The following is a 27,664-nucleotide window of genomic DNA, read 5'->3' on the forward strand; positions in this document are numbered from 1 at the left end:
AAAATGCAATTTTAGAATGTGGCGGGGAGGGGGCATTTCCCCCCCGTTCCCAGTGAAAGTTGCGCCCCTGCATACAGTGAGGGAAAAAGTATTTGACCCCCTGCTGATTTTGTACGTTTGCCCACTGACAAAGAAATGATCAGTCTATAATTTTAATGGTAGGTTTATTTGAACAGTGAGAGACAAAATAACAACAAAAAAATCCAGACAAACGCATGTCAAAAATTTTATAAAATGATTTGCATTTTAATGAGGGAAATAAGTATTTCACCCCTTTGCAAAACATGACTTAGTACTTGGTGGCAAAACCCTTGTTGGCAATCACAGAGGTCAGACGTATCTTGTAGTTGGCCACCAGGTTTGCACACATCTCAGGAGGGATTTTGTCCCACTCCTCTTTGCAGATCTTCTCCAAGTCATTAAGGTTTCAAGGCTGACGTTTGGCAACTCGAACCTTCAGCTCCCTCCACAGATTTTCTATGGGATTAAGGTCTGGAGACTGGCTAGGCCATTCCAGGACCTTAATGTGCTTCTTCTTGAGCCACTCCTTTGTTGCCTTGGCAGTGTGTTTTGGGTCATTGTCATGCTGGAATACCTATCCACGACCCATTTTCAATGCCCTGGCTGAGGGAAGGAGGTTCTCACCCAAGATTTGACGGTACATGGCCCCGTCCATCGTCCCTTTGATGCGGTGAAATTGTCCTGTCCCCTTAGCAGAAAAACACCCCCAAAGCATAATGTTTCCACCTCCATGTTTGACGGTGGGGATGGTGTTCTTGGGGTCATAGGCAGCATTCCTCCTCCTCCAAACACGGCAAGTTGAGTTGATGCCAAAGAGCTCCATTATGGTTTCATCTGACCACAACACTTTCACCCAGTTGTCCTCTGAATCATTCAGATGTTCATTGGTAAATTTCAGACAGGCATGTATATGTGGTTTCTTGAGCAGGTGGACCTTGCGGACGCTGCAGGATTTCAGTCCTTCACGGCGTAGCGTGTTACCAATTGTTTTCTTGATGACTATGGTACCAGCTGCCTTGAGATCATTGACAAGATCCTCCCGTGTAGTTCTGGGCTGATTCCTCACCGTTCTCATGATCATTGCAACTCCACAAGGTGAGATCTTGCATGGAGCCTCAGGCCGAGTGAGATTGACAGTTCTTTTGTGTTTCTTCCATTTGCGAATAATCGCACCAAATGTTGTCATCTTCTCACCAAGCTGCTTGGCGATGGTCTTGTAGCCCATTCCAGCCTTGTGTAGGTCTACAGTCTTGTCCCTGACATCCTTGGAGAGCTCTTTGGTCTTGGCCATGGTGGAGAGTTTAGAATCTGATTGATTGATTGCTTCTGTGGACAGGTGTCTTTTATACAGGTAACAAACTGAGATTAGGAGCACTCCCTTTAAGAGTGTGCTCCTAATCTCAGCTCGTTACCTGTATAAAAGACACCTGGGAGCCAGAAATCTTTCTGATTTAGAGGGGGTCAAATACTTATTTCCCTCATTAAAATGCAAATCAATTTATAACATTTTTGACATGCGTTTTTCTGGATTTTTTATTCTTTATTCTTATTCTTCTTATGTTGTTATTCTGTCTCTCACTGTTCAAATAAACCTACCATTAAAATTATAGACTGATCATTTCTTTGTCAGTGGGCAAACATACAAAATCAGCAGGGGATCAAATACTTTTTTCCCTCTCTGTATATCGATGTTCTCAGGACCTTTTCAAATGTCTGAAATCCGTCATCTATGTATGGCCACACATAAAGAAACATTAATACCTGAGTGCTTTGTTCATTCTTCTCTTTTGCTCTAGACAGCTGGCTGTTGATCTGTATAAGGTCTTTTAAGACCTGTGCTACGACTGCAGATAGGGGTGTAGACAGGAGATTGGCCGGGCACACACACAGATTGGCGGAGCAAGGGGTGACAGAGCGGGCCACTCTGTCATTAACGTGCCCATCGCTGTTATTGCAGGCCTAATGACATCCTTCTCAGACGGCATGCTGGGAAAACGGAGGCGGGAGGCCCGGCTCTATCGTCTGCCGGCACCAGCCACCCCTCCCATCAAAGAGCATTGTAACGTGTCTCTTCCTTTTCCTGAACGAGGGACACACACACACACACACACACTCTTCTCTCTCTTTTCCTCCCCCATAAATGAGAGACACAGGCCCTCCAGATAATGTCTTTCACGGTTCAGCGGCTGAACAGGGGTTCCCTCCTGCCTCCCTGACATGGGAAAATGAATAGTTCCTCTTTGAAACAAATTGGCATTACACCCCTCAATGAATGAATGCCTGGATGCTTCTCCCCGCCTTGACATGGGGGATGGGGACAGGGGTTTGTGAGGCAATGAAATATAAAGATTCATCTGACAGCGTTTCATTTTTCAATCCTTTTGTATATGAATGTGTGTGAGAGAGACAGAAACAGAGAGAAATGAGAAAAGAAAGAGAGTGAAGGAAGGAAGAGGGGGGAGGAAGAGTGTATACCTGTTTGGAGGATTGTAAAGATAAGCATGAGTGTGTGTGGAGCAACGCCCCCTACTAGTGCTGGCACATGACTGCAGTTTAAATGGGGCTGAGAGTCCTTTGTGAGGATAAATAATATAGAGCAACATATTATGACCCAAGGAACACAGAGGAGTCACTGCTGTCTCTGGTCCTACTCAACACTCCATTACTGTAGGCTAGGATCTAGGATGAATCCCAAATGGCACCCTATTCCCTATATATATTTAATGTCAAATGATCAAGCAGAATGGTTGCAATTTCCTTTCTGATTTTTATGACTGAAGTTGACCCAAAGCTTTGTATAAGGAGGGTTCTTTTTTTGATGCTGACAAAGTCAAATTGAATGAATGTCAGAGACGGAAACAATATTAAAACCATAATATATTTGTGGAAATTAAGTTTATTGGCATTTAAACATTTTCGAAGTATCTAAATACTCTTAGCAAATGCATATCCCCCCAGGAAAAAGCTAAAAAAAACATGACATTTTCCTTGTTGCATTAATGTTAAATCAAAACATAGAACATTGGTAGCACTTAAACAGGCAAATCAAAGGCAAAACGTGTTCACTTGGACTGTAGTTGCTAGACAGCCTGTGTTAAAAGCCTAAGAAATCCTACTAAATAGAAATTGTGTTTGTTTCCTTTGACTTGTAGTGCTGCCACAAACAAAGAGGATCGCTGACGTCAAATGGATTGTGCTACCAACAGGCCACATCATGTGTATAAGGTTACTGACAGTATGTCAGACAGTATGAACATAAATGCATACAAATATAAAACTAAAGTCATTAAAAAGAGGTCATGACAATTGATAGAGAGAAGACCAAATAGCACAACAAAAAGTGATACAAGATCTGTACGACAAATAGTGTTTCAATTCAACTGTGATGAGAGATTGTAGAAGAAATACTCAACACCACTGAATACTTAACATACGGTGTATGTAAACCGGGCATTGAAGATATAGCAAGATCCCAGATCTGTTTGTGCTGTGCAGCCAACTCTAATAGTTCTTGTTTGTGACAGCACAAACAGATCTGGGACCAGACTTCAGAGAACATCATACTGTATTCTGATTAGTGTATGAAAATAGATCTGAGGGAAAATGTTTGGTTGGTCAAGTTTATAAAAACATCAAGCAGGTACATATCCTTTAACAGTCTGACTGGTCTGGTCCAACCAGGCACTTTCCCTGGGTTTTATATTTATTTGATTTCATCTCTGCTGCAAATTAAATCCACGACGGATGCCCCTGAAAACATAAATCTATCACTGGGCCCCACTGAATGAAAACCTTCTCTGTCAGAATACATTGATGTGCTTTTTCATTAAGTTCTTATATACAAACCATAGAAATACATTTTAGAATATATATCCTAGAATAGATTCTAGATTGTATATTTATATGATAAAACCTACATGTCAGTGACATCTCCAGTTACCATAGTGAGTGTGAGGGTTCAGCCCTGTCCCTTTCGTAAATACATACTATTCCCTCTAAAAGATAACCAAATACATTCTGTTCTCTAAAATATACTGTTCCTCTGGCTACAAAACTAACGTGGGTAGGAACTCTGTCCCATATCTTACTGAAGAGAAAAGATGAGTTAGCCTGGTCCCAGATCTGTTTGGGCCGTCTTGTGGTTGTGTAGTCATTAGCTGCAAGAAAGCACAAACAGATCTGGGACCAGGCTAGAGATGAGCAGTATGGGCAGTAAAACTGAGACACTACAGACTGTCCTGTTACCTACAGAGCTTTCAAGTGGAGTTGATGACACTGACCATCCGGTGACCACTAGCATTTGATCATTGTGCTCAAGATAAAAACTGTTGTTTTTGTTTCAGTCGGGAATTTAGATTGGGAACTCGTTCTCTGTCGTTTCCTCTTTGACAGAATCGTCCTCTTCGTCCTCTTCATGTTCCTCCTGAAACATAAAACAACATAATCGGGTCAACACAGAATATTCAGGCATGGTATTTTCCTCACCTGGGTCCCCAAAATGGGTCTCTGGAAGGTGAAACATCAAAGTCCTTTAGACCACAGTTGGACAAATCACATCCTAACTCACAACCACAAATGAGATTTTTAGAAAGGTCTGTCACAATACCAACAGGGATAAGTAGTTAGTGTTGGTAGGTTAGTGTTGTGCTGGTGTTAGTTAGTGGTGACTTCCCTGCTAACAGCATTGCTCAGCAGCCATTTCCTATTAAAACATACAGCTTAGAGAGGCTGGGCCCAGAGGGGGCAGGCGACAGCGGCAACAGTGACTAAACGACTCTGACAGATGCAATTATCTCCATCTCTAGAGGTTAATATACACACTGAGTTAGAACCACATATACACACTGTTAGAAACATCCACACCAAGAATCTACACTAGGCCTACACCTCACGTAGGTCTGTCCATCTGCACGTTCGTGTGTATGTACACACACACTCCTTAAAGCAGTCGTTACATTTTCAGTTTCCTCTCCCAGTATCCTTATAGTATCCTCTATATCTAACCACGTAGCAAGGTGGCTATGGTACATTCCTAAGTGCTGCTTAACACCAGTGTAGACTCTCCATTAGGGCTGTGATGGTCATGGAATTATGGATGATGCTTATTGGTCAGCCAAATGACATGGTCACCATAATACCTGTTACGGTGACCACATTTTGTTACGTTACAGCCTCAATCTAAAATTGATACAATTTTTCCCTCATCAATCTACACGCAATACCTCACAATGACAAAGCGAAAATAGGTTTTTAGAAATATTATTTATATAACTATTCAAACCCTTTGCTATGAGACTCGAAATTGAGCTCAGGTGCATCCTGTTTCCATTGATCATCCTTGAGATGTTTCTACAACTTGATTGGAGTCCACATGTGGTAAATTCAATTGATTGGACATGATTTGGAAAGGCACACACCTGTCTATATAAGGTCCCACAGTCGACAGTTCATGTCAGAGCAAAACCCAAGCCATGAGGTCTAAGGAATTGTCCGTAGAGCTCTGGGACAGGATTGTGTCAAGGCACAAATCTGAGGAAGGGTATCAAAAAATGTCTGCAGCATTGAAAGTCCCCAAGAATACAGTGGCCTCCATCATTCTAAAAACTTTGGAACCGCCAATACCCTTCCTAGAGCTGGCTGCCCGGCCAAACTGAGCAATCGGGGGAGAAGGGCCTTTGTCAGGGAGGTGACCAAAAACCTGATGGTCACTGACAGAGCTCCAGAGTACCTCTGTGGAGATGGGAGAACCTTCCAGAAGGACAACCATCTCTGCAACACTCCACCAATCATGCCTTTATGGTAGAGTGGCTAGATGGAGGCCACTCAGTAAAAGGCACATGACTCTCAGACCATGAGAAACAAGATTCTCAGGTCTGATGAAACCAAGATGGAACTCTTTGGTCTGAATGCCAAGCGTCACATCTGGAGGAAACCTGGCACCATCCCTAAGGTGAAGCATGGTGGTGACAGCACTATGTTGTGGGGATGTCTTTCCGCGGCGGAGACTGGGAGACTAGTCAGGATCGAGGGAAAGATGAACAGAGTTAAGTATAGAGAGATCCTCAGGACCTCAGACTGGGGCAAAGGTTCACCTTCCAACAGGACAATTACCCTAAGCACACAGCCAAGACAACGCAGGAGGGCTTCGGGACAAGTCTCTGAATGTCCTTGAGTGGCCCAGCCAGAGCCCGGACTTGAACCTGAAAATAGCTGTGCAGCGACGCTCCCCATCCAACCTGACAGAGCTTGAGAGGATCTGCAGAGAAGAATACAGGTGTGCCAAGCTTGTAGTGTCATACCCAAGAAGACTCAAGGCTGTAATCTCTGCCAAAGGTGCTTCAACAAAGTACTGATTAAAGGTTCTGAATACTTATGTAAATGTGAATTATTTTATTCTAAAAACCTGTTTTTGCTTTGTAATTATGGGGTATTGTGTGTAGATTGATGAGGGGAAAAAACGATTTAATGCATTTTAGAATAAGGCTGTAATGTAACAATGTGGAAAAAGTCAATGGGTCTGAATACTTTCCGAATGCACTGTATATTTACAGTACCAGTAAAAGGTTTGGACACACCTACTAATTCAAGGGCTTTTCTTAAATAGTACTATTTTCTACATTGTAGAATAATAGTGAAGACATCAAAACTATGAAATAACATATGGAATTATGAAGTAACCAAAAATAATTAAACAAATCAAAGTATATTTTATATTTGAGATTCTTCAAAGTAGCCACCCGTTGCCTTGATGACAGCTTTGCACACTCTTGGCATTCTCTCAACCAGCTCCATGAGGAATGCTTTTCCAACAGTCTTGAAGGAGTTCCCACAGATGCTGAGCACTTGTTGGCTGCTTTTCCTTCACTCTGCGGTCCAACTCATCCCAAACCATCTCAATTGGGTTGAGGTCGGGTGATTGTGGAGGCCAGGTCATCTGATGAAGCACCATCACTCTCCTTCTTGGACTAATAGCCCTTACACAGCCTGGAGGTGCAAACCAGATGGGATGGAGTATCGATGCAGAATTCTGTGGTAGCCATGCTGGTTAACTGTGCCTTGAATTCTAAATAAATCACAGACAGTGTCACCAGCAAAGCACCCCCACACCATCACACCTCCTCCTCCATGCTTCACGGTGGGAACCACACATGCGGAGATAATCCGTTCACCTTCTCTGCATCTCACAAAGACACGGCGGTTGGAACCAAAAATGTCATATTTGGACTCATCAGAGCAAAGGACAGTTTTCCACCAGTCTAATGTCCATTGCTCGTGTTTCTTGGCCCAAGCAAGTCTCTTATTATTATTATTGGTGTCCTTTTTAGTAGTGGTTTCTTTGCACCAATTCAACCATGAAGGCCTGATTCACGCAGTCTCCTCTGAACAGTTGATGTTGAGATGTGTCTGATACTTGAACTCTGTGAAGCATTTATTTGGGCTGCAATCTGAGGTGCAATTAACTCTAATGAACTTATCCTCTGCAGCAGAGGTAACTCTGGGTTTTCCTTTCCTGTGGCAGTCCTCATGAGAGCCTGTTTCATCATAGCGCTTGATGGTTTTTGCGACTGCACTTGAAGAAACTTTCAAAGTTCATTACATTTTCTAGATTGACTGACCTTCATGTCTTAAAGTAATGATGGACTGTCATTTCTCTTTGCTTATTTGAGCTGTTCTTGCTATAATATGGACTTGGTATTTTACCAAATAGGGCTATCTTCTGTATACCACCCCTACCTTGTCACAACACAACTGATTGGCTCAAACGCATTAAGAAGGAAAGACATTCCACAAATTAACTTTTAACAAGGCACACCTGTTAATTGAAATGCATTCCAGGTGACTACCTCATGAAGTCGGTTGAGAGAATGCCAAGAGTGTGCAAAGCTGTCATCAAGGCAAAGGGTGGCTACTTTGAAGAATCTCAAATATAAAATATATTTAGATTTATTTAACACTTTTTTGCTTACTACTTGATTCCATATGCGTTATGTCATAGTTTTGATGTATTCACTATTATTCTACTATGTAGAAAATAGTAAAAATAAAGAAAACCCCTGAATGAGAAGGTATGTCCAAACTTTTGACTGGTACTGGATATATATATTTTCTTTCTAAGATGCACATTCTCTCCTCTCCTCAGTTCCTGAATTCATGTGCTGCTGCTGCAGGGAGGGGGGCATTGCCTAGGCAACTGAAGACTTGTTTGCTACAACACCATGCTTGTTTCAGCAAGGAGCAACAAGGTTTGGACTCAACCTCACGAATGCCCGGCCGTTCAGTCATCTGTTCGTTCCACAAAAAAACAAAACATTTATGATGGTTATTTTATTTTCATGACAGTCTTCATCCATAACCCTATTCCCTATGGTATTTATTATAACACGAGAGCAAATCTCCCGAACCTCCCAAGTGCACTTCAACAGCAGCTAATTGGGCGAATTGAGTATCTAAACATCAAGCCCCCTCCCAGGTATTCAGAGTATCTCTCGCCTCATACAGTATCTAAGGATGCGTCCCAAATGGCACCTTTTCACCTATCCCTATTGGCCCTGTGAATAGGGTGCACTGGGACTAGGGTGCCAATCGGGACGCAGCCTAACTACGTAGCAGGATCCCCCAGGCTTGTTAACTATAAGACAGTAACTGTGGAGTCGTAAATCAACCAGGGGCCAGAGTTTAGTTCTGGTTCATATATCACCCTGTAACTCACACAAACCTTGTCTGTGTCTGCACCTCTCTGGACACACTTTGATATGCAGCCTGCCCCTGGTGAAAAATGCCTTCCTTTTTCCTGAACTCAGGATACTTCTCTACTTCCCTCCTCCGCCCGGTCCTTGTGGGCCGATATAAATCTATCGTTGCCGGGGATGACATGTCGAACACCAGCCGCCGTACGTATCGGCCTGTGCCATCCACCAAATCTCTCTGACAAGCCTGCCAATTTTCCAATTACCTGTGGTACCATTCACTATCACATCCCCAGGCAGATCTCTCCCCCTCTCTCTCCCTCCCTCCCTCTCGCTCGCTCTCCCTCTTTCTCCTTCCTTGATGTAGTGTCTGTCCCTGGAGAGAAGGGGGAGGGGAGACACCCCTGTTCCTGGCCTCTTGGGGACTGATTTGCAGGGCCTGCTGCTGATCTCCTCCTCTCCCCTCCATCCACCTCCCTCTCAGGAGAATGACGGCACTACACAATACACACTGAAGGACCTAAGGAGAGAGACGGCCAATAGAAACATGGAAACGTGCTGATATGATCATTACTGCACTGCTGTGGGATTCATTAGACAAGCCATTGGATTGGAGGACATGAACAATGACAAGTAACTAACCACAACTCTATGCTGTGGTGTACCCTTTCCATTATGACCACGGCCATTCGACCTGGCACCAGGCTAGGAGAAACCCTGGGCCTGTTCCGCAACAGAAACAAGAGAGTGAGATAGTGGGTCCAGCCTAGTGTCAGGGTCCCTGACAGACAGAGTGATATTTGCTCTGTGAGGAGCGGAGCAGAATGGAGAGGCAGAGAGCCACCAGAAAGATCTCCCCTCAGAGGGCCTGGCGAAAGGGAGAGAGCAGTGGAGGAAGAGGGGATAAGAGGGAGAAACTGACAGGCTCTGGCATATCTCCATCCCTCCCCTCTGGAAGAGAGGTAGGGGGAGAGGGGGATGGAGGGGATGGGGGAAAGAGAGAGACAGAAAGGGAGAGCTCTCCATGGGTCCCCAGCCCTCTGGCACTAGCAGCATATACATGTATGATAATGAAATGCCATACTTTTTATTCTAATTGAGTTTGGTGTTCTTAAAGGGCATGCAGAGCCTGTCGTTCACCGCGCTCCTGCTTTCTCACACACCGCGCTCCTGCTTTCTCACACACCACTACTGCTGCTCTCAACATGTGAGTCTGGAAGGAGAGGAGGAGGAGAGGAAAGGAGGAGGGGAGAAAGGAGGGAAGAGAGAGAAACAGGAAACTACTCCTCCCACACAGGAGAAGGAGAGCAAGGAGGAGAGGGGGAGGAGGATGAGGAGAGCGAAGAGAGGACAGAAGTGAACCCTAGGTGGCAACAAAGGCTCATGGAGCTGCTAATGTGCGTGAGGCTGAGACCCCCGCTGCCTGGTAGGAAGAACGCAATTGCTCTAAAAGACGAGTGAAGCACCCCCTCCCTCCCTCCCTCCCGCCCACACACGCCATGCAGGCAACTTCATAAAGCGGGATTAAAAATAATGCTGTAAAAGAAAATGTAAATGTCCAACGCTGCATGTCTCATTCTTTAATGAGCTTTAGCACCGGTCCTTTATCAAGCCGGCGCAGTCCTCAAAAGAATTAGCAGCTAATTAGTATGACTTATTTTCCTTATCGTGTTTTCTGCTTTTATTGTATTTAGTAGTGTGGTTGTCTGCGGTGCACTGTGTGTGTGTGGTGGAGGAAGCAGTGCTATGGAACTGGGTTTCTTTGATCGGTGCTGCTGGGTGGTTCTGAGGGGGTTACAACATCCCAGCAAGGTATTGATGCTCCTAGAGCCACATGAAAACACCCACAGTGTGAACAACATTAAAGCATACAAATAATTACCGATCAAAACAACTCATGTGACCCAAACTAAAGTCCAAAAGAGAGCATACACACACAGACACTGGTGTGAAGCCCTGTGTGTATTCATAGTCATCAAACACCATTTTTTCACAAAGACGTTTAGTCATTTTGAAAGGGACAGATTAAATTCTAATGGCACAAAACAAATTGATTAAGCCAATGAAGAGTCGTGTGTCTGTGTGTGAAGAGCTGTGTGTCTGTGTGTGAAGCGTAGTGTGTCTGAAGAGCTGTGTGTCTGTGTGTGAAGCGCTGTGTGTCTGTGTGTGAAGCGCTGTGTGTCTGTGTGTGAAGAGTCGTGTGTCTGTGTGTGAAGAGTCGTGTGTCTGTGTGTGAAGCGCTGTGTGTCTGAAGAGTCGTGTGTCTGTGTGTGAAGCGTCGTGTGTCTGAAGAGCTGTGTGTCTGTGTGTGAAGCGTCGTGTGTCTGAAGAGCTGTGTGTCTGTGTGTGAAGCGTCGTGTGTCTTAAGAGCTGTGTGTCTGTGTGTGAAGGGTCGTGTGTCTGTGTGTGAAGGGTCGTGTGTCTGAAGGGTCGTGTGTCTGAAGAGTCGTGTGTCTGAAGGGTTGTGTGTCTGTGTGTGAAGGTTCGTGTGTCTGTGTGTGAAGGGTCGTGTGTCTGTGTGAAGAGCTGTGTGTCTGTGTGTGAAGGGTCGTGTGTCTGTGTGTGAAGAGCTGTGTGTCTGTGTGTGAAGAGTTGTGTGTCTGAAGAGCTGTGTGTCTGTGTGTGTGAAGACTCGTGTGTCTGTGTGTGAAGACTTGTGTGTCTGTGTGTGAAGAGTTGTGTGTGAAGGGCTGTGTGTCTGTGTGTGAAGTGTCGTGTGTCTGTGTGTGTGAGTGAAGGGTCGTGTGTCTGTGTGAAGGGCTGTGTGTCTGTGTGTGAAGACTTGTGTGTCTGTGTGTGAAGAGTTGTGTGTGAAGGGCTGTGTGTCTGTGTGTGAAGAGTCGTGTGTCTGTGTGTGTGAGTGAAGGGTCGTGTGTGTGAAGAGTCGTGTGTCTGTGTGAAGAGCTGTGTGTCTGTGTGTGAAGGGCTGTGTGTCTGTGTGTGAAGGGTCGTGTGTCTGTGTGTGAAGAGCTGTGTGTCTGTGTGTGAAGTGCTGTGTGTCTGTGTGTGAAGAGCTGTGTGTCTGTGTGTAAAGGGCTGTGTGTCTGTGTGAAGAGCTGTGTGTCTGTGTGTGAAGAGTCGTGTGTCTGAAGAGCTGTGTGTCTGAAGAGCTGTGTGTCTGTGTGTGAAGGGCTGTGTGTCTGTGTGTGAAGAGCTGTGTGTCTGTGTGTGAAGAGCTGTGTGTCTGTGTGTGAAGAGCTGTGTGTCTGTGTGTGAAGGGCTGTGTGTCTGTGTGTGAAGAGTCGTGTGTCTGATGAGTCGTGTGTTTGAGTGTGTGCATGTGTGTCAGTGTTTGAGCATGAATGTGTGTGAATATGTGTATAAGTGTGTGTGTGTGTGTGTGTGTGTGTGTGTATGAGAGTGGGAGGTTATGAGCGTGAATGTGTGTATGTGTGTGCACTGGTGTGTTTTAAAGCCTCTGTTGCCATTCAGGTGAGGACACAATAGCATTGGTTGGGTCATAAACAGTCGCTTCATTAGCTTGTTCAGACTGTGCGTTACGCGCTACATTTAACCCCCTCTCACTCACACACTCTGCCTCTTCTCCTCTACCTCGCTCTTCTCTTCTCCGGTCCTCTTCTCCCTCACTTTTTCCTCCCCTCTCCTCTCTTCCCTACTCTTCTCCCTCTCCTAATGTTTTCCTCTCCATTGCTCCCTACATCCCACCGCCCAGCCAAACCAGTCACCAGAAAGCAGCGCAATTACATTTCATGACTGGGCATATTTGTGATTCCCATTTCATTTATTACAAAGGGCATTCATTAATCTCCCTTCTTTTCCGAGAAGTGGAATTTCATTTTAGTGAGGCATGACAGATACTGAGGTGAGCCTACCAGGCCAGGTCTAATTTAATCAGAGGTAAAATGCACAAGCGGGAGGTTTTTTATCCTCTGTTTGATAAGCGCTGATGCTCACAGGGAAAGTATATGGTGGTGGTGGGAAGAGAAGTCATTTCTCTCTGTTTCCAATTTGAACCATTTAAAAAGTGGCACGGAATCATAAATAGCGACTAAAGTGCTTGGAAGGAATCGGCGGGCCAAATTGGCTCAAGTGCCTCCTCCATTATCTCTGAGTGCTGGAGAGGAGAAACAAATCAGGAACAAATAAAAACAACAGAAATGTCAAAGAAGTGGAACATGAGGGACCAGAGGACAAGTCAATGAGAAGCCTGGCAGCTTGAGCGATTGTTGACTGCTGAATGTGGCTACCAAGGACTGGAAAGAGCACTAAGATGCATTCCAATAATCTCTTCTTTCTCTTGTGCACTTGTTCACTTCCCTCCACGGATTTGACAGAAAATGAGTGGCGCAAGTAGTGAACGAGTGCACACTTTAGGATGAATAATTCATTACTGGGAAATACCCCTAGAGAGGTAGTATATGGTGATTAAACTACAGGACTCTACACTAAAGAGGTATTGTACTGTTGACTGGTCATCTAACTACACTAGAGAGAGGTACTGTACTGTTGACTGGTCATCTAACTACACTAGAGAGAGGTACTATACTGTTGACTGGTCATCTAACTACACTAGAGAGAGGTACTGTACTGTGGACTGGTCATCTAACTACACTAGAGAGAGGTACTGTACTGTTGACTGGTTCTAACTACACTAGAGAGAGGTACTATACTGTTGACTGGTCATCTAACTACACTAGAGAGAGGTACTGTACTGTTGACTGGTTATCTAACTACAGGACACTACAATAGAGAGAGGTACTGTACTGTTGACTGGTTATCTAACTACAGGACACTACAATAGAGAGAGGTACTGTACTGTGGACTGGTAATCTAACTACAGGACACTACAATAGAGAGAGGTACTGTACTGTTGACTGGTCATCTAACTACACTAGAGAGAGGTACTGTACTGTTGACTGGTTATCTAACTACAATAGAGAGATGTACTGTACTGTTGACTGGTTCTAACTACACTAAAGAGGTACTGTACTGTTGACTGGTCATCTAACTACAATAGAGAGAGGTACTGTACTGTTGACTGGTTATCTAACTACAATAGAGAGATGTACTGTACTGTTGACTGGTTCTAACTACACTAAAGAGGTACTGTACTGTTGACTGGTCATCTAACTACACTGGAGAGGTACTGTACTGTTGACTGATCATCTAACTACAGGACTCTAGAGAGGTACTGTACTGTGGACTGGTTATCTAACTACACTAGAGAGAGGTACTGTACTGTTGACTGGTCGTCTAACTACACTGGAGAGGTACTGTACTGTTGACTGATCATCTAACTACACTAGAGAGAGGTACTGTACTGTTGACTGGTTCTAACTACACTAAAGAGGTACTGTACTGTTGACTGGTTCTAACTACACTAAAGAGGTACTGTACTGTTGACTGGTCGTCTAACTACACTGGAGAGGTACTGTACTGTTGACTGATCATCTAACTACAGGACTCTAGAGAGGTACTGTACTGTGGACTGGTTATCTAACTACATGACACTACAATAGAGAGAGGTACTGTACTGTGGACTGGTTATCTAACTACAGGACACTACACTAGAGAGAGGTACTGTGAACTGGTCATCTAACTACAGGACACTACACTAGAGAGAGGTACTGTACTGTGGACTGGTCATCTAACTACAGGACACTACAATAGAGAGAGGTACTGTACTGTGGACTGGTTTCCTAACTACATGACACTACACTAGAGAGAGGTACTGTACTGTGGACTGGTCATCTAACTACAGGACACTACAATAGAGAGAGGTACTGTACTGTGGACTGGTCATCTAACTACACTAGAGAGAGGTACTGTACTGTTGACTGGTTCTAACTACACTAGAGAGAGGTACTGTACTGTTGACTGGTCATCTAACTACATGACACTAGAGAGGTACTGTACTGTTGACTGGTCATCTAACTACACTAGAGAGGTACTGTACTGTTGACTGGTCATCTAACTACACTAGAGAGAGGTACTGTACTGTTGACTGGTTCTAACTACACTAGAGAGAGGTACTGTACTGTTGACTGGTTATCTAACTACAGGACACTACAATAGAGAGAGGTACTGTACTGTTGACTGGTCATCTAACTACACTAGAGAGAGGTACTGTACTGTGGACTGGTTATCTAACTACAGGACACTAAAATAGAGAGATACTGTACTGTGGACTGGTCATCTAACTACATGACACTACACTAGAGAGAGGTACTGTACTGTGGACTGGTCATCTAACTACAGGACACTACAATAGAGAGAGTTTTTACTGGTCATCTAACTACATGACACTACACTAGACAGAGGTACTGTACTGTTGACTGGTCATCTAACTACACTAGAGAGAGGTACTGTACTGTGGACTGGTCATCTAACTACACTAGAGAGAGGTACTGTACTGTTGACTGGTTCTAACTACAGGACTCTAGAGAGGTACTATACTGTTGACTGGTAAACTAACTACAGGACACTACACTAGAGAGAGGTACTGTACTGTTGACTGGTTCTAACTACACTAGAGAGAGGTACTATACTGTTGACTGGTCATCTAACTACACTAGAGAGAGGTACTGTACTGTTGACTGGTAAACTAACTACAGGACACTACACTAGAGAGAGGTACTGTACTGTGGACTGGTTATCTAACTACAGGACACTACACTAGAGAGAGGTACTGTACTGTGGACTGGTCATCTAACTACAGGACACTACACTAGAGAGAGGTACTGTACTGTGGACTGGTCATCTAACTACATGACACTACAATAGAGAGAGGTACTGTACTGTGGACTGGTTATCTAACTACAGGACACTACACTAGAGAGAGGTACTGTACTGTGGACTGGTCATCTAACTACAGGACACTACACTAGAGAGAGGTACTGTACTGTGGACTGGTCATCTAACTACAGGACACTACACTAGAGAGAGGTACTGTACTGTGGACTGGTCATCTAACTACAGGACACTACAATAGAGAGAGGTACTGTACTGTGGACTGGTCATCTAACTACAGGACACTACAATAGAGAGAGGTACTGTACTGTTGACTGGTTATCTAACTACAGGACACTACAATAGAGAGAGGTACTGTACTGTGGACTGGTCATCTAACTACAGGACACTACAATAGAGAGAGGTACTGTACTGTGGACTGGTTATCTAACTACAGGACACTACACTAGAGAGAGGTACTGTGAACTGGTCATCTAACTACAGGACACTACAATAGAGAGAGGTACTGTACTGTGGACTGGTAATCTAACTACAGGACACTACAATAGAGAGAGGTACTGTACTGTTGACTGGTCATCTAACTACACTAGAGAGAGGTACTGTACTGTTGACTGGTCATCTAAGTACACTAGAGAGAGGTACTGTACTGTGGACTGGTTATCTAACTACAGGACACTACACTAGAGAGAGGTACTGTGAACTGGTCATCTAACTACAGGACACTACAATAGAGAGAGGTACTGTACTGTGGACTGGTAATCTAACTACAGGACACTACAATAGAGAGAGGTACTGTACTGTTGACTGGTCATCTAACTACACTAGAGAGAGGTACTGTACTGTTGACTGGTCATCTAACTACACTAGAGAGAGGTACTGTACTGTTGACTGGTCATCTAAGTACACTAGAGAGAGGTACTGTACTGTGGACTGGTTATCTAACTACAGGACACTACACTAGAGAGAGGTACTGTGAACTGGTCATCTAACTACAGGACACTACAATAGAGAGAGGCACTGTACTGTGGACTGGTCATCTAACTACAGGACACTACACTAGAGAGAGGTACTGTACTGTTGACTGGTCATCTAACTACAGGACACTACAATAGAGAGAGGTACTGTACTGTTGACTGGTCATCTAACTACAGGAAACTAGAGAGGTACTATACTGTTGACTGGTCATCTAACTACACTAGAGAGAGGTACTATACTGTTGACTGGTCATCTCACTACAGAACACTACACTAGAGAGAGGTACTGTACTGTGGACTGGTAATCTAACTACAGGAAACTAGAGAGGTACTATACTGTTGACTGGTCATCTAACTACACTAGAGAGAGGTACTATACTGTTGACTGGTCATCTAACTACACTAGAGAGAGGTACTATACTGTTGACTGGTCATCTAACTACACTAGAGGTGTACTGTACTGTTGACTGATCATCTAACTACACTAGAGAGAGGTACTATACTGTTGACTGGTCATCTAACTACACTAGAGAGAGGTACTGTACTGTTGACTGGTTCTAACTACAGGACTCTAGAGAGGTACTATACTGTTGACTGGTAAACTAACTACAGGACACTACACTAGAGAGAGGTACTGTACTGTGGACTGGTTATCTAAGTACAGGACACTACACTAGAGAGAGGTACTGTGAACTGGTCATCTAACTACAGGACACTACACTAGAGAGAGGTACTGTGAACTGGTCATCTAACTACAGGACACTACAATAGAGAGAGGTACTGTACTGTGGACTGGTAATCTAACTACAGGAAACTAGAGAGGTACTATACTGTTGACTGGTCATCTAACTACACTAGAGAGAGGTACTATACTGTTGACTGGTCATCTAACTACACTAGAGAGAGGTACTATACTGTTGACTGGTCATCTAACTACACTAGAGGTGTACTGTACTGTTGACTGATCATCTAACTACACTAGAGAGAGGTACTATACTGTTGACTGGTCATCTAACTACACTAGAGAGAGGTACTGTACTGTTGACTGGTTCTAACTACAGGACTCTAGAGAGGTACTATACTGTTGACTGGTAAACTAACTACAGGACACTACACTAGAGAGAGGTACTGTACTGTGGACTGGTTATCTAAGTACAGGACACTACACTAGAGAGAGGTACTGTGAACTGGTCATCTAACTACAGGACACTACACTAGAGAGAGGTACTGTGAACTGGTCATCTAACTACAGGACACTACAATAGAGAGAGGTACTGTACTGTGGACTGGTAATCTAACTACAGGAAACTAGAGAGGTACTATACTGTTGACTGGTCATCTAACTACACTAGAGAGAGGTACTGTACTGTTGACTGGTCATCTAACTACAGGACACTACAATAGAGAGAGGTACTGTACTGTGGACTGGTCATCTAACTACAGGAAACTAGAGAGGTACTATACTGTTGACTGGTCATCTAACTACACTAGAGAGAGGTACTATACTGTTGACTGGTCATCTAACTACAGAACACTACACTAGAGAGAGGTACTGTACTGTGGACTGGTAATCTAACTACAGGAAACTAGAGAGGTACTATACTGTTGACTGGTCATCTAACTACACTAGAGAGAGGTACTATACTGTTGACTGGTCATCTAACTACACTAGAGAGAGGTACTATACTGTTGACTGGTCATCTAACTACACTAGAGGTGTACTGTACTGTTGACTGATCATCTAACTACACTAGAGAGAGGTACTATACTGTTGACTGGTCATCTAACTACACTAGAGAGAGGTACTGTACTGTTGACTGGTCATCTAACTACACTAGAGAGAGGTACTGTACTGTGGACTGGTTATCTAACTACAGGACACTACAATAGAGAGAGGTACTGTACTGTGGACTGGTCATCTAACTACATGACACTACACTAGAGAGAGGTACTGTACTGTGGACTGGTTATCTAAGTACAGGACACTACACTAGAGAGAGGTACTGTGAACTGGTCATCTAACTACAGGACACTACACTAGAGAGAGGTACTGTGAACTGGTCATCTAACTACAGGACACTACAATAGAGAGAGGTACTGTACTGTGGACTGGTCATCTAACTACAGGACACTACAATAGAGAGAGGTACTGTACTGTGGACTGGTCATCTAACTACAGGAAACTAGAGAGGTACTATACTGTTGACTGGTCATCTAACTACACTAGAGAGAGGTACTATACTGTTGACTGGTCATCTAACTACAGAACACTACACTAGAGAGAGGTACTGTACTGTGGACTGGTAATCTAACTACAGGAAACTAGAGAGGTACTATACTGTTGACTGGTCATCTAACTACACTAGAGAGAGGTACTATACTGTTGACTGGTCATCTAACTACACTAGAGAGAGGTACTATACTGTTGACTGGTCATCTAACTACACTAGAGGTGTACTGTACTGTTGACTGATCATCTAACTACACTAGAGAGAGGTACTGTACTGTTGACTGGTCATCTAACTACACTAGAGAGAGGTACTGTACTGTTGACTGGTCATCTAACTACACTAGAGAGAGGTACTGTACTGTGGACTGGTTATCTAACTACAGGACACTACAATAGAGAGAGGTACTGTACTGTGGACTGGTCATCTAACTACATGACACTACACTAGAGAGAGGTACTGTACTGTTGACTGGTCATCTAACTACACTAGAGAGAGGTACTATACTGTGGACTGGTCATCTAACTACATGACACTAGAGGTGTACTGTACTGTTGACTGGTCATCTAACTACAGGACACTACACTAGAGAGAGGTACTGTACTGTTGACTGGTCATCTAACTACAGGACACTACAATAGAGAGAGGTACTGTACTGTTGACTGGTCATCTAACTACAGGACACTACAATAGAGAGCGGTACTGTACTGTGGACTGGTCATCTAACTACATGACACTACAATAGAGAGAGGTACTGTACTGTGGACTGGTTATCTAACTACATGACACTACACTAGAGAGAGGTACTGTACTGTTGACTGGTTCTAACTACACTAGAGAGAGGTACTGTACTGTTGACTGGTCATCTAACTACACTAGAGAGATGTACTGTACTGTTGACTGGTCATCTAACTACAGGACACTACAATAGAGAGAGGTACTGTACTGTTGACTGGTTCTAACTACACTAGAGAGAGGTACTGTACTGTTGACTGGTCATCTAACTACACTAGAGAGAGGTACTGTACTGTTGACTGGTTATCTAACTACAGGACACTAGAGGTGTACTGTACTGTTGACTGATCATCTAACTACAGGAAGATACAGTACAAAGTAATTCCTGCCCAATTGAAGCGGGGCCTGTTGGTCTAGTTGGGGTGTCATTTCCTTATAGGCTACGTCTCGGTGCTCATTATAATGATTCCCCTCATGTGGTGGACGACTGGTGCTCATCAAGGTTCCAGGAAGGTATAGTCTATGAACTAACTCTCAAGACCATAATATTATGGACATGAGATCTCTCTCTCTCTCTCTAGACTATTATATTATGGACAGGAGAGTACAGTCTCTCTCTCTAGACTATTATATTATGGACAGGAGAGTACAGTCTCTCTCTCTCTCTAGACTATTATATTATGGACAGGAGAGTACAGTCTCTCTCTAGACTATTATATTATGGACAGGAGAGTACAGTCTCTCTCTCTCTCTAGACTATTATATTATGGACATGAGAGTACAGTCTCTCTCTAGACTATTATATTATGGACAGGAGAGTACAGTCTCTCTCTCTCTAGACTATTATATTATGGACAGGAGAGTACAGTCTCTCTCTAGACTATTATATTATGGACAGGAGAGTACAGTCTCTCTCTAGACTATTATATTATGGACAGGAGAGTACAGTCTCTCTCTCTAGACTATTATATTATGGACAGGAGAGTACAGTCTCTCTCTCTCTCTAGACTATTATATTATGGACAGGAGAGTACAGTCTCTCTCTCTCTAGACTATTATATTATGGACAGGAGAGTACAGTCTCTCTCTCTAGACTATTATATTATGGACAGGAGAGTACAGTCTCTCTCTCTTCTAGACTATTATATTATGGACAGGAGAGTACAGTCTCTCTCTCTAGACTATTATATTATGGACAGGAGAGTACAGTCTCTCTCTCTAGACTATTATATTATGGACAGGAGAGTACAGTCTCTCTCTCTCTCTAGACTATTATATTATGGACAGGAGAGTACAGTCTCTCTCTCTCTAGACTATTATATTATGGACAGGAGAGTACAGTCTCTCTCTCTAGACTATTATATTATGGACAGGAGAGTACAGTCTCTCTCTCTCTCTAGACTATTATATTATGGACAGGAGAGTACAGTCTCTCTCTCTCTCTAGACTATTATATTATGGACAGGAGAGTACAGTCTCTCTCTCTAGACTATTATATTATGGACAGGAGAGTACAGTCTCTCTCTCTAGACTATTATATTATGGACAGGAGAGTACAGTCTCTCTCTCTCTAGACTATTATATTATGGACAGGAGAGTACAGTCTCTCTCTCTAGACTATTATATTATGGACAGGAGAGTACAGTCTCTCTCTCTAGACTATTATATTATGGACAGGAGAGTACAGTCTCTCTCTCTAGACTATTATATTATGGACAGGAGAGTACAGTCTCTCTCTCTAGACTATTATATTATGGACATGAGAGTACAGTCTCTCTCTAGACTATTATATTATGGACAGGAGAGTACAGTCTCTCTCTCTAGACTATTATATTATGGACAGGAGAGTACAGTCTCTCTCTCTAGACTATTATATTATGGACAGGAGAGTACAGTCTCTCTCTCTAGACTATTATATTATGGACAGGAGAGTACAGTCTCTCTCTCTAGACTATTATATTATGGACAGGAGAGTACAGTCTCTCTCTAGACTATTATATTATGGACAGGAGAGTACAGTCTCTCTCTCTAAACTATTATATTATGGACAGGAGGGTACAGTCTCTCTCTCTAAACTATTATATTATGGACATGAGAGTACAGTCTCTCTCTAGACTATTATATTATGGACAGGAGAGTACAGTCTCTCTCTAGACTATTATATTATGGACAGGACAGTACAGTCTCTCTCTAGACTATTATATTATGGACAGGAGAGTACAGTCTCTCTCTCTCTAGACTATTATATTATGGACAGGAGAGTACAGTCTCTCTCTCTCTCTAGACTATTATATTATGGACAGGAGAGTACAGTCTCTCTCTCTAGACTATTATATTATGGACAGGAGAGTACAGTCTCTCTCTAGACTATTATATTATGGACAGGAGAGTACAGTCTCTCTCTCTCTAGACTATTATATTATGGACAGGAGAGTACAGTCTCTCTCTCTCTCTAGACTATTATATTATGGACAGGAGAGTACAGTCTCTCTCTAGACTATTATATTATGGACATGAGAGTACAGTCTCTCTCTCTCTAGACTATTATATTATGGACAGGAGAGTACAGTCTCTCTCTCTCTCAGACTATTATATTATGGACAGGAGAGTACAGTCTCTCTCTCTAGACTATTATATTATGGACAGGAGAGTACAGTCTCTCTCTCTAGACTATTATATTATGGACAGGAGAGTACAGTCTCTCTCTAGACTATTATATTATGGACAGGAGAGTACAGTCTCTCTCTAGACTATTATATTATGGACAGGAGAGTACAGTCTCTCTCTAGACTATTATATTATGGACAGGAGAGTACAGTCTCTCTCTCTCTAGACTATTATATTATGGACAGGAGAGTACAGTCTCTCTCTCTCTCTAGACTATTATATTATGGACAGGAGAGTACAGTCTCTCTCTCTAGACTATTATATTATGGACAGGACAGTACAGTCTCTCTCTCTCTCTCTAGACTATTTTATTATGGACAGGAGAGTACAGTCTCTCTCTAGACTATTATATTATGGACAGGAGAGTACAGTCTCTCTCTCTCTAGACTATTATATTATGGACAGGAGAGTACAGTCTCTCTCTCTAGACTATTATATTATGGACAGGAGAGTACAGTCTCTCTCTCTCTAGACTATTATATTATGGACAGGAGAGTACAGTCTCTCTCTCTAGACTATTATATTATGGACAGGACAGTACAGTCTCTCTCTCTCTCTCTAGACTATTTTATTATGGACAGGAGAGTACAGTCTCTCTCTAGACTATTATATTATGGACAGGAGAGTACAGTCTCTCTCTCTCTCTAGACTATTATATTATGGACAGGAGAGTACAGTCTCTCTCTCTAGACTATTATATTATGGACAGGAGAGTACAGTCTCTCTCTCTAGACTATTATATTATGGACAGGAGAGTACAGTCTCTCTCTCTCTAGACTATTATATTATGGACAGGAGAGTACAGTCTCTCTCTCTAGACTATTATATTATGGACAGGAGAGTACAGTCTCTCTCTCTCAGACTATTATATTATGGACAGGAGAGTACAGTCTCTCTCTCTCTCTAGACTATTATATTATGGACAGGAGAGTACAGTCTCTCTCTCTCTAGACTATTATATTATGGACAGGAGAGTACAGCTCTCTCTCTCTAGACTATTATATTATGGACAGGAGAGTACAGTCTCTCTCTCTCAGACTATTATATTATGGACAGGAGAGTACAGTCTCTCTCTCTCTAGACTATTATATTATGGACAGGAGAGTACAGTCTCTCTCTCTAGACTATTATATTATGGACAGGAGAGTACAGTCTCTCTCTCTCTCTAGACTATTATATTATGGACAGGAGAGTACAGTCTCTCTCTCTCTAGACTATTATATTATGGACAGGAGAGCACAGTCTCTCTCTCTAGACTATTATATTATGGACAGGAGAGTACAGTCTCTCTCTAGACTATTATATTATGGACAGGAGAGTACAGTCTCTCTCTCTAGACTATTATATTATGGACAGGAGAGTACAGTCTCTCTCTCTCTCTAGACTATTATATTATGGACAGGAGAGTACAGTCTCTCTCTAGACTATTATATTATGGACAGGAGAGTACAGTCTCTCTCTCTAGACTATTATATTATGGACAGGAGAGTACAGTCTCTCTCTCTCTAGACTATTATATTATGGACAGGAGAGTACAGTCTCTCTCTTTAGACTATTATATTATGGACAGGAGAGTACAGTCTCTCTCTCTTAGACTATTATATTATGGACAGGAGAGTACAGTCTCTCTCTCTCTCTAGACTATTATATTATGGACAGGAGAGTACAGTCTCTCTCTCTAGACTATTATATTATGGACAGGAGAGTACAGTCTCTCTCTCTAGACTATTATATTATGGACAGGAGAGTACAGTCTCTCTCTCTCTAGACTATTATATTATGGACAGGAGAGTACAGTCTCTCTCTCTAGACTATTATATTATGGACAGGAGAGTACAGTCTCTCTCTCTAGACTATTATATTATGGACAGGAGAGTACAGTCTCTCTCTCTCTCTAGACTATTATATTATGGACAGGAGAGTACAGTCTCTCTCTAGACTATTATATTATGGACAGGAGAGTACAGTCTCTCTCTCTAGACTATTATATTATGGACAGGAGAGTACAGTCTCTCTCTCTCAGACTATTATATTATGGACAGGAGAGTACAGTCTCTCTCTCTCTAGACTATTATATTATGGACAGGAGAGTACAGTCTCTCTCTAGACTATTATATTATGGACAGGAGAGTACAGTCTCTCTCTCTAGACTATTATATTATGGACAGGAGAGTACAGTCTCTCTCTCTAGACTATTATATTATGGACAGGAGAGTACAGTCTCTCTCTAGACTATTATATTATGGACAGGAGAGTACAGTCTCTCTCTCTCTCTAGACTATTATATTATGGACAGGAGAGTACAGTCTCTCTCTCTAGACTATTATATTATGGACAGGAGAGTACAGTCTCTCTCTCTAGACTATTATATTATGGACAGGAGAGTACAGTCTCTCTCTCTCTCTAGACTATTATATTATGGACAGGAGAGTACAGTCTCTCTCTCTAGACTATTATATTATGGACAGGAGAGTACAGTCTCTCTCTCTAGACTATTATATTATGGACAGGAGAGTACAGTCTCTCTCTCTCTCTAGACTATTATATTATGGACAGGAGAGTACAGTCTCTCTCTCTCTAGACTATTATATTATGGACAGGAGAGTACAGTTCCTCTCTCTAGACTATTATATTATGGACAGGAGAGTACAGTCTCTCTCTCTCTCCTAGACTATTATATTATGGACAGGAGAGTACAGTCTCTCTCCTCTAGACTATTATATTATGGACAGGAGAGTACAGTCTCTCTCTCTAGACTATTATATTATGGACAGGAGAGTACAGTCTCTCTCTCTCTAGACTATTATATTATGGACAGGAGAGTACAGTCTCTCTCTCTCTAGACTATTATATTATGGACAGGAGAGTACAGTCTCTCTCTCTAGACTATTATATTATGGACAGGAGAGTACAGTCTCTCTCTCTCTAGACTATTATATTATGGACAGGAGAGTACAGTCTCTCTCTCTCTAGACTATTATATTATGGACAGGAGAGTACAGTCTCTCTCTCTCAGACTATTATATTATGGACAGGAGGGTACAGTCTCTCTCTCTCTCTAGACTATTATATTATGGACAGGAGAGTACAGTCTCTCTCTCTCTAGACTATTATATTATGGACAGGAGAGTACAGTCTCTCTCTCTAGACTATTATATTATGGACAGGAGAGTACAGTCTCTCTCTCTAGACTATTATATTATGGACAGGAGAGTACAGTCTCTCTCTCTCTAGACTATTATATTATGGACAGGAGAGTACAGTCTCTCGCTCTCTCTAGACTATTATATTATGGACAGGAGAGTACAGTCTCTCTCTCTCTCTCTAGACTATTATATTATGGACAGGAGAGTACAGTCTCTCTCTAGACTATTATATTATGGACAGGAGAGTACAGTCTCTCTCTAGACTATTATATTATGGACAGGAGAGTACAGTCTCTCTCTCTAGACTATTATATTATGGACAGGAGGGTACAGTGTCTCTCTCTCTCTAGACTATTATATTATGGACAGGAGAGTACAGTCTCTCTCTCTAGACTATTATATTATGGACAGGAGAGTACAGTCTCTCTCTCTAGACTATTATATTATGGACAGGAGAGTACAGTCTCTCTCTCTAGACTATTATATTATGGACAGGAGAGTACAGTCTCTCTCTCTAGAATATTATATTATGGACAGGAGAGTACAGTCTCTCTCTCTCTAGACTATTATATTATGGACAGGAGAGTACAGTCTCTCTCTCTCTCTAGACTATTATATTATGGACAGGAGAGTACAGTCTCTCTCTAGACTATTATATTATGGACAGGAGAGTACAGTCTCTCTCTCTAGACTATTATATTATGGACAGGAGAGTACAGTCTCTCTCTAGACTATTATATTATGGACAGGAGAGTACAGTCTCTCTCTAGACTATTATATTATGGACAGGAGAGTACAGTCTCTCTCTCTAGACTATTATATTATGGACAGGAGAGTACAGTCTCTCTCTCTCTAGACTATTATATTATGGACAGGAGAGTACAGTCTCTCTCTAGACTATTATATTATGGACAGGAGAGTACAGTCTCTCTCTCTAGACTATTATATTATGGACAGGAGAGTACAGTCTCTCTCTCTCTAGACTATTATATTATGGACAGGAGAGTACAGTCTCTCTCTCTAGACTATTATATTATGGACAGGAGAGTACAGTCTCTCTCTCTAGACTATTATATTATGGACAGGAGAGTACAGTCTCTCTCTCTCTAGACTATTATATTATGGACAGGAGAGTACAGTCTCTCTCTCTCTAGACTATTATATTATGGACAGGAGAGTACAGTTTCTCTCTAGACTATTATATTATGGACATGAAAGTACAATACAGACTTTTATAAAGAGGAAGATATAGTATACAGGAGGCCCTTTCTCTCTCTCCCCTGATCCCCCTTAGTGTGATTTATGGCATCGATGAGACACCCAAGGTAGACCCCCTCCCCTTTTAAAACGATTCAATCTAAACCACGTTGGACAAACAGCCATCAAGCTCAAAGTAATTTCAAGAAATGTAATGAAATACACAAGAGGCCCAGTTAGATCGGGCCAATGGACCTTAGTTGCATCAAAATCTCAATTAGCTGCAGTCAGGTGTGTGTACATAGGGAGAAAACTCCCTACATACTCAATGTCACCTTTGGGTTGCTGATAAGGTATCTCTATTAATAATGTATTGTCTGTCTGGGAAGTTACAGATGCTTGGAGGAAGGGAGGGAGAGAAGGAGAGCGCGAGATGCTTGGAGGAAGCGAGGGAGAGAAGGAGAGTGCGAGAGAGAAGGGGGAGAGAGATAGAGAGACAGAGGGAGAGACAGAGAGATGCTGGGAGGAAGGGAGGGTGAGAAGTAGGGAGAGACTCTAGCTATTCTCCTGCAGTCTTCCTGTCATCTGGAGGGTTGACATAACTTTTACTCCAAACTAAAACTTTGTCTTTTATTTTAGTTTTTAACCCCTTTTCTCCCCAATTTCGTGATATCCAATTGGTAGCTGCAACTCTCGTACGGACTCGGGAGAGGCGAAGGTCGAGAGCCGTGCGTCCTCCGAAACATGACCCCGCCACACTGCTTCTTGACACACTGCTTGCTTAACCCGGAGGTCAGCCGCACCAATGTGTCAGAGGAAACACTGTACATCTGGCGACCGTGTCAGCGTACACTGCGCCCGGCCCACCACAGTCGCTAGAGCGCGATGGGACAAGGACAACCCAGCCAATTGTGCACCTCCTCAGCTGCGCCACTCGGGAGGCCCTCACACTTTGCCTTCTTAATGTATTGTATAGGCCTATATTTACTCAGCCACATCCAAGATGCTGCGCCCATACACTGGTGTTTGTTCCTACTTCACCTTTGCGTAGCCTGGTCATAGATGTTGTAGCCACAAAATGTTTTGGACTTTCACTTGCATATACATCTGGCCACATTTGAAAAAGGGCATTATCAAAAGATCAGCTGAACTCACCTAATGTCCTAAGACCATTGCTTTACTTTCACTAACAACAAAACAGCATCGCAAAGAGGTTATAAGCTGTATCAGCAGGTCTCAGAGAGTGGTGGCATGTGCAATCTTTTGCGTTTTTGTGTCTGCTGCTCCCACAGTCTTCA

At 42.8% G+C, this 27,664-nt stretch overlaps 1 protein-coding gene across 8 annotated transcripts in view; it reads right to left on the reverse strand.

Moving 5' to 3' along the window:
• Positions 1-2,897: 2,897 nt before the first annotated feature.
• Positions 2,898-27,664, reverse strand: part of LOC106588686 (PHD finger protein 14) — a 106,427-nt gene continuing 81,660 nt past the window's right edge. For all 8 annotated transcript variants that reach the window (XM_014177927.2, XM_014177923.2, XM_014177928.2 and 5 more), the window contains one exon: positions 2,898-4,444. In XM_014177927.2, coding sequence (XP_014033402.2) covers positions 4,373-4,444 — 72 coding nt within the window. In that variant the 3' untranslated portion in view covers positions 2,898-4,372. The remainder of the gene's footprint in view (positions 4,445-27,664) is intronic.

This window comes from Salmo salar, chromosome ssa27 (genome assembly GCF_905237065.1).
Source record: "Salmo salar chromosome ssa27, Ssal_v3.1, whole genome shotgun sequence".
Classification (NCBI taxonomy): Eukaryota; Metazoa; Chordata; class Actinopteri; order Salmoniformes; family Salmonidae; genus Salmo; species Salmo salar.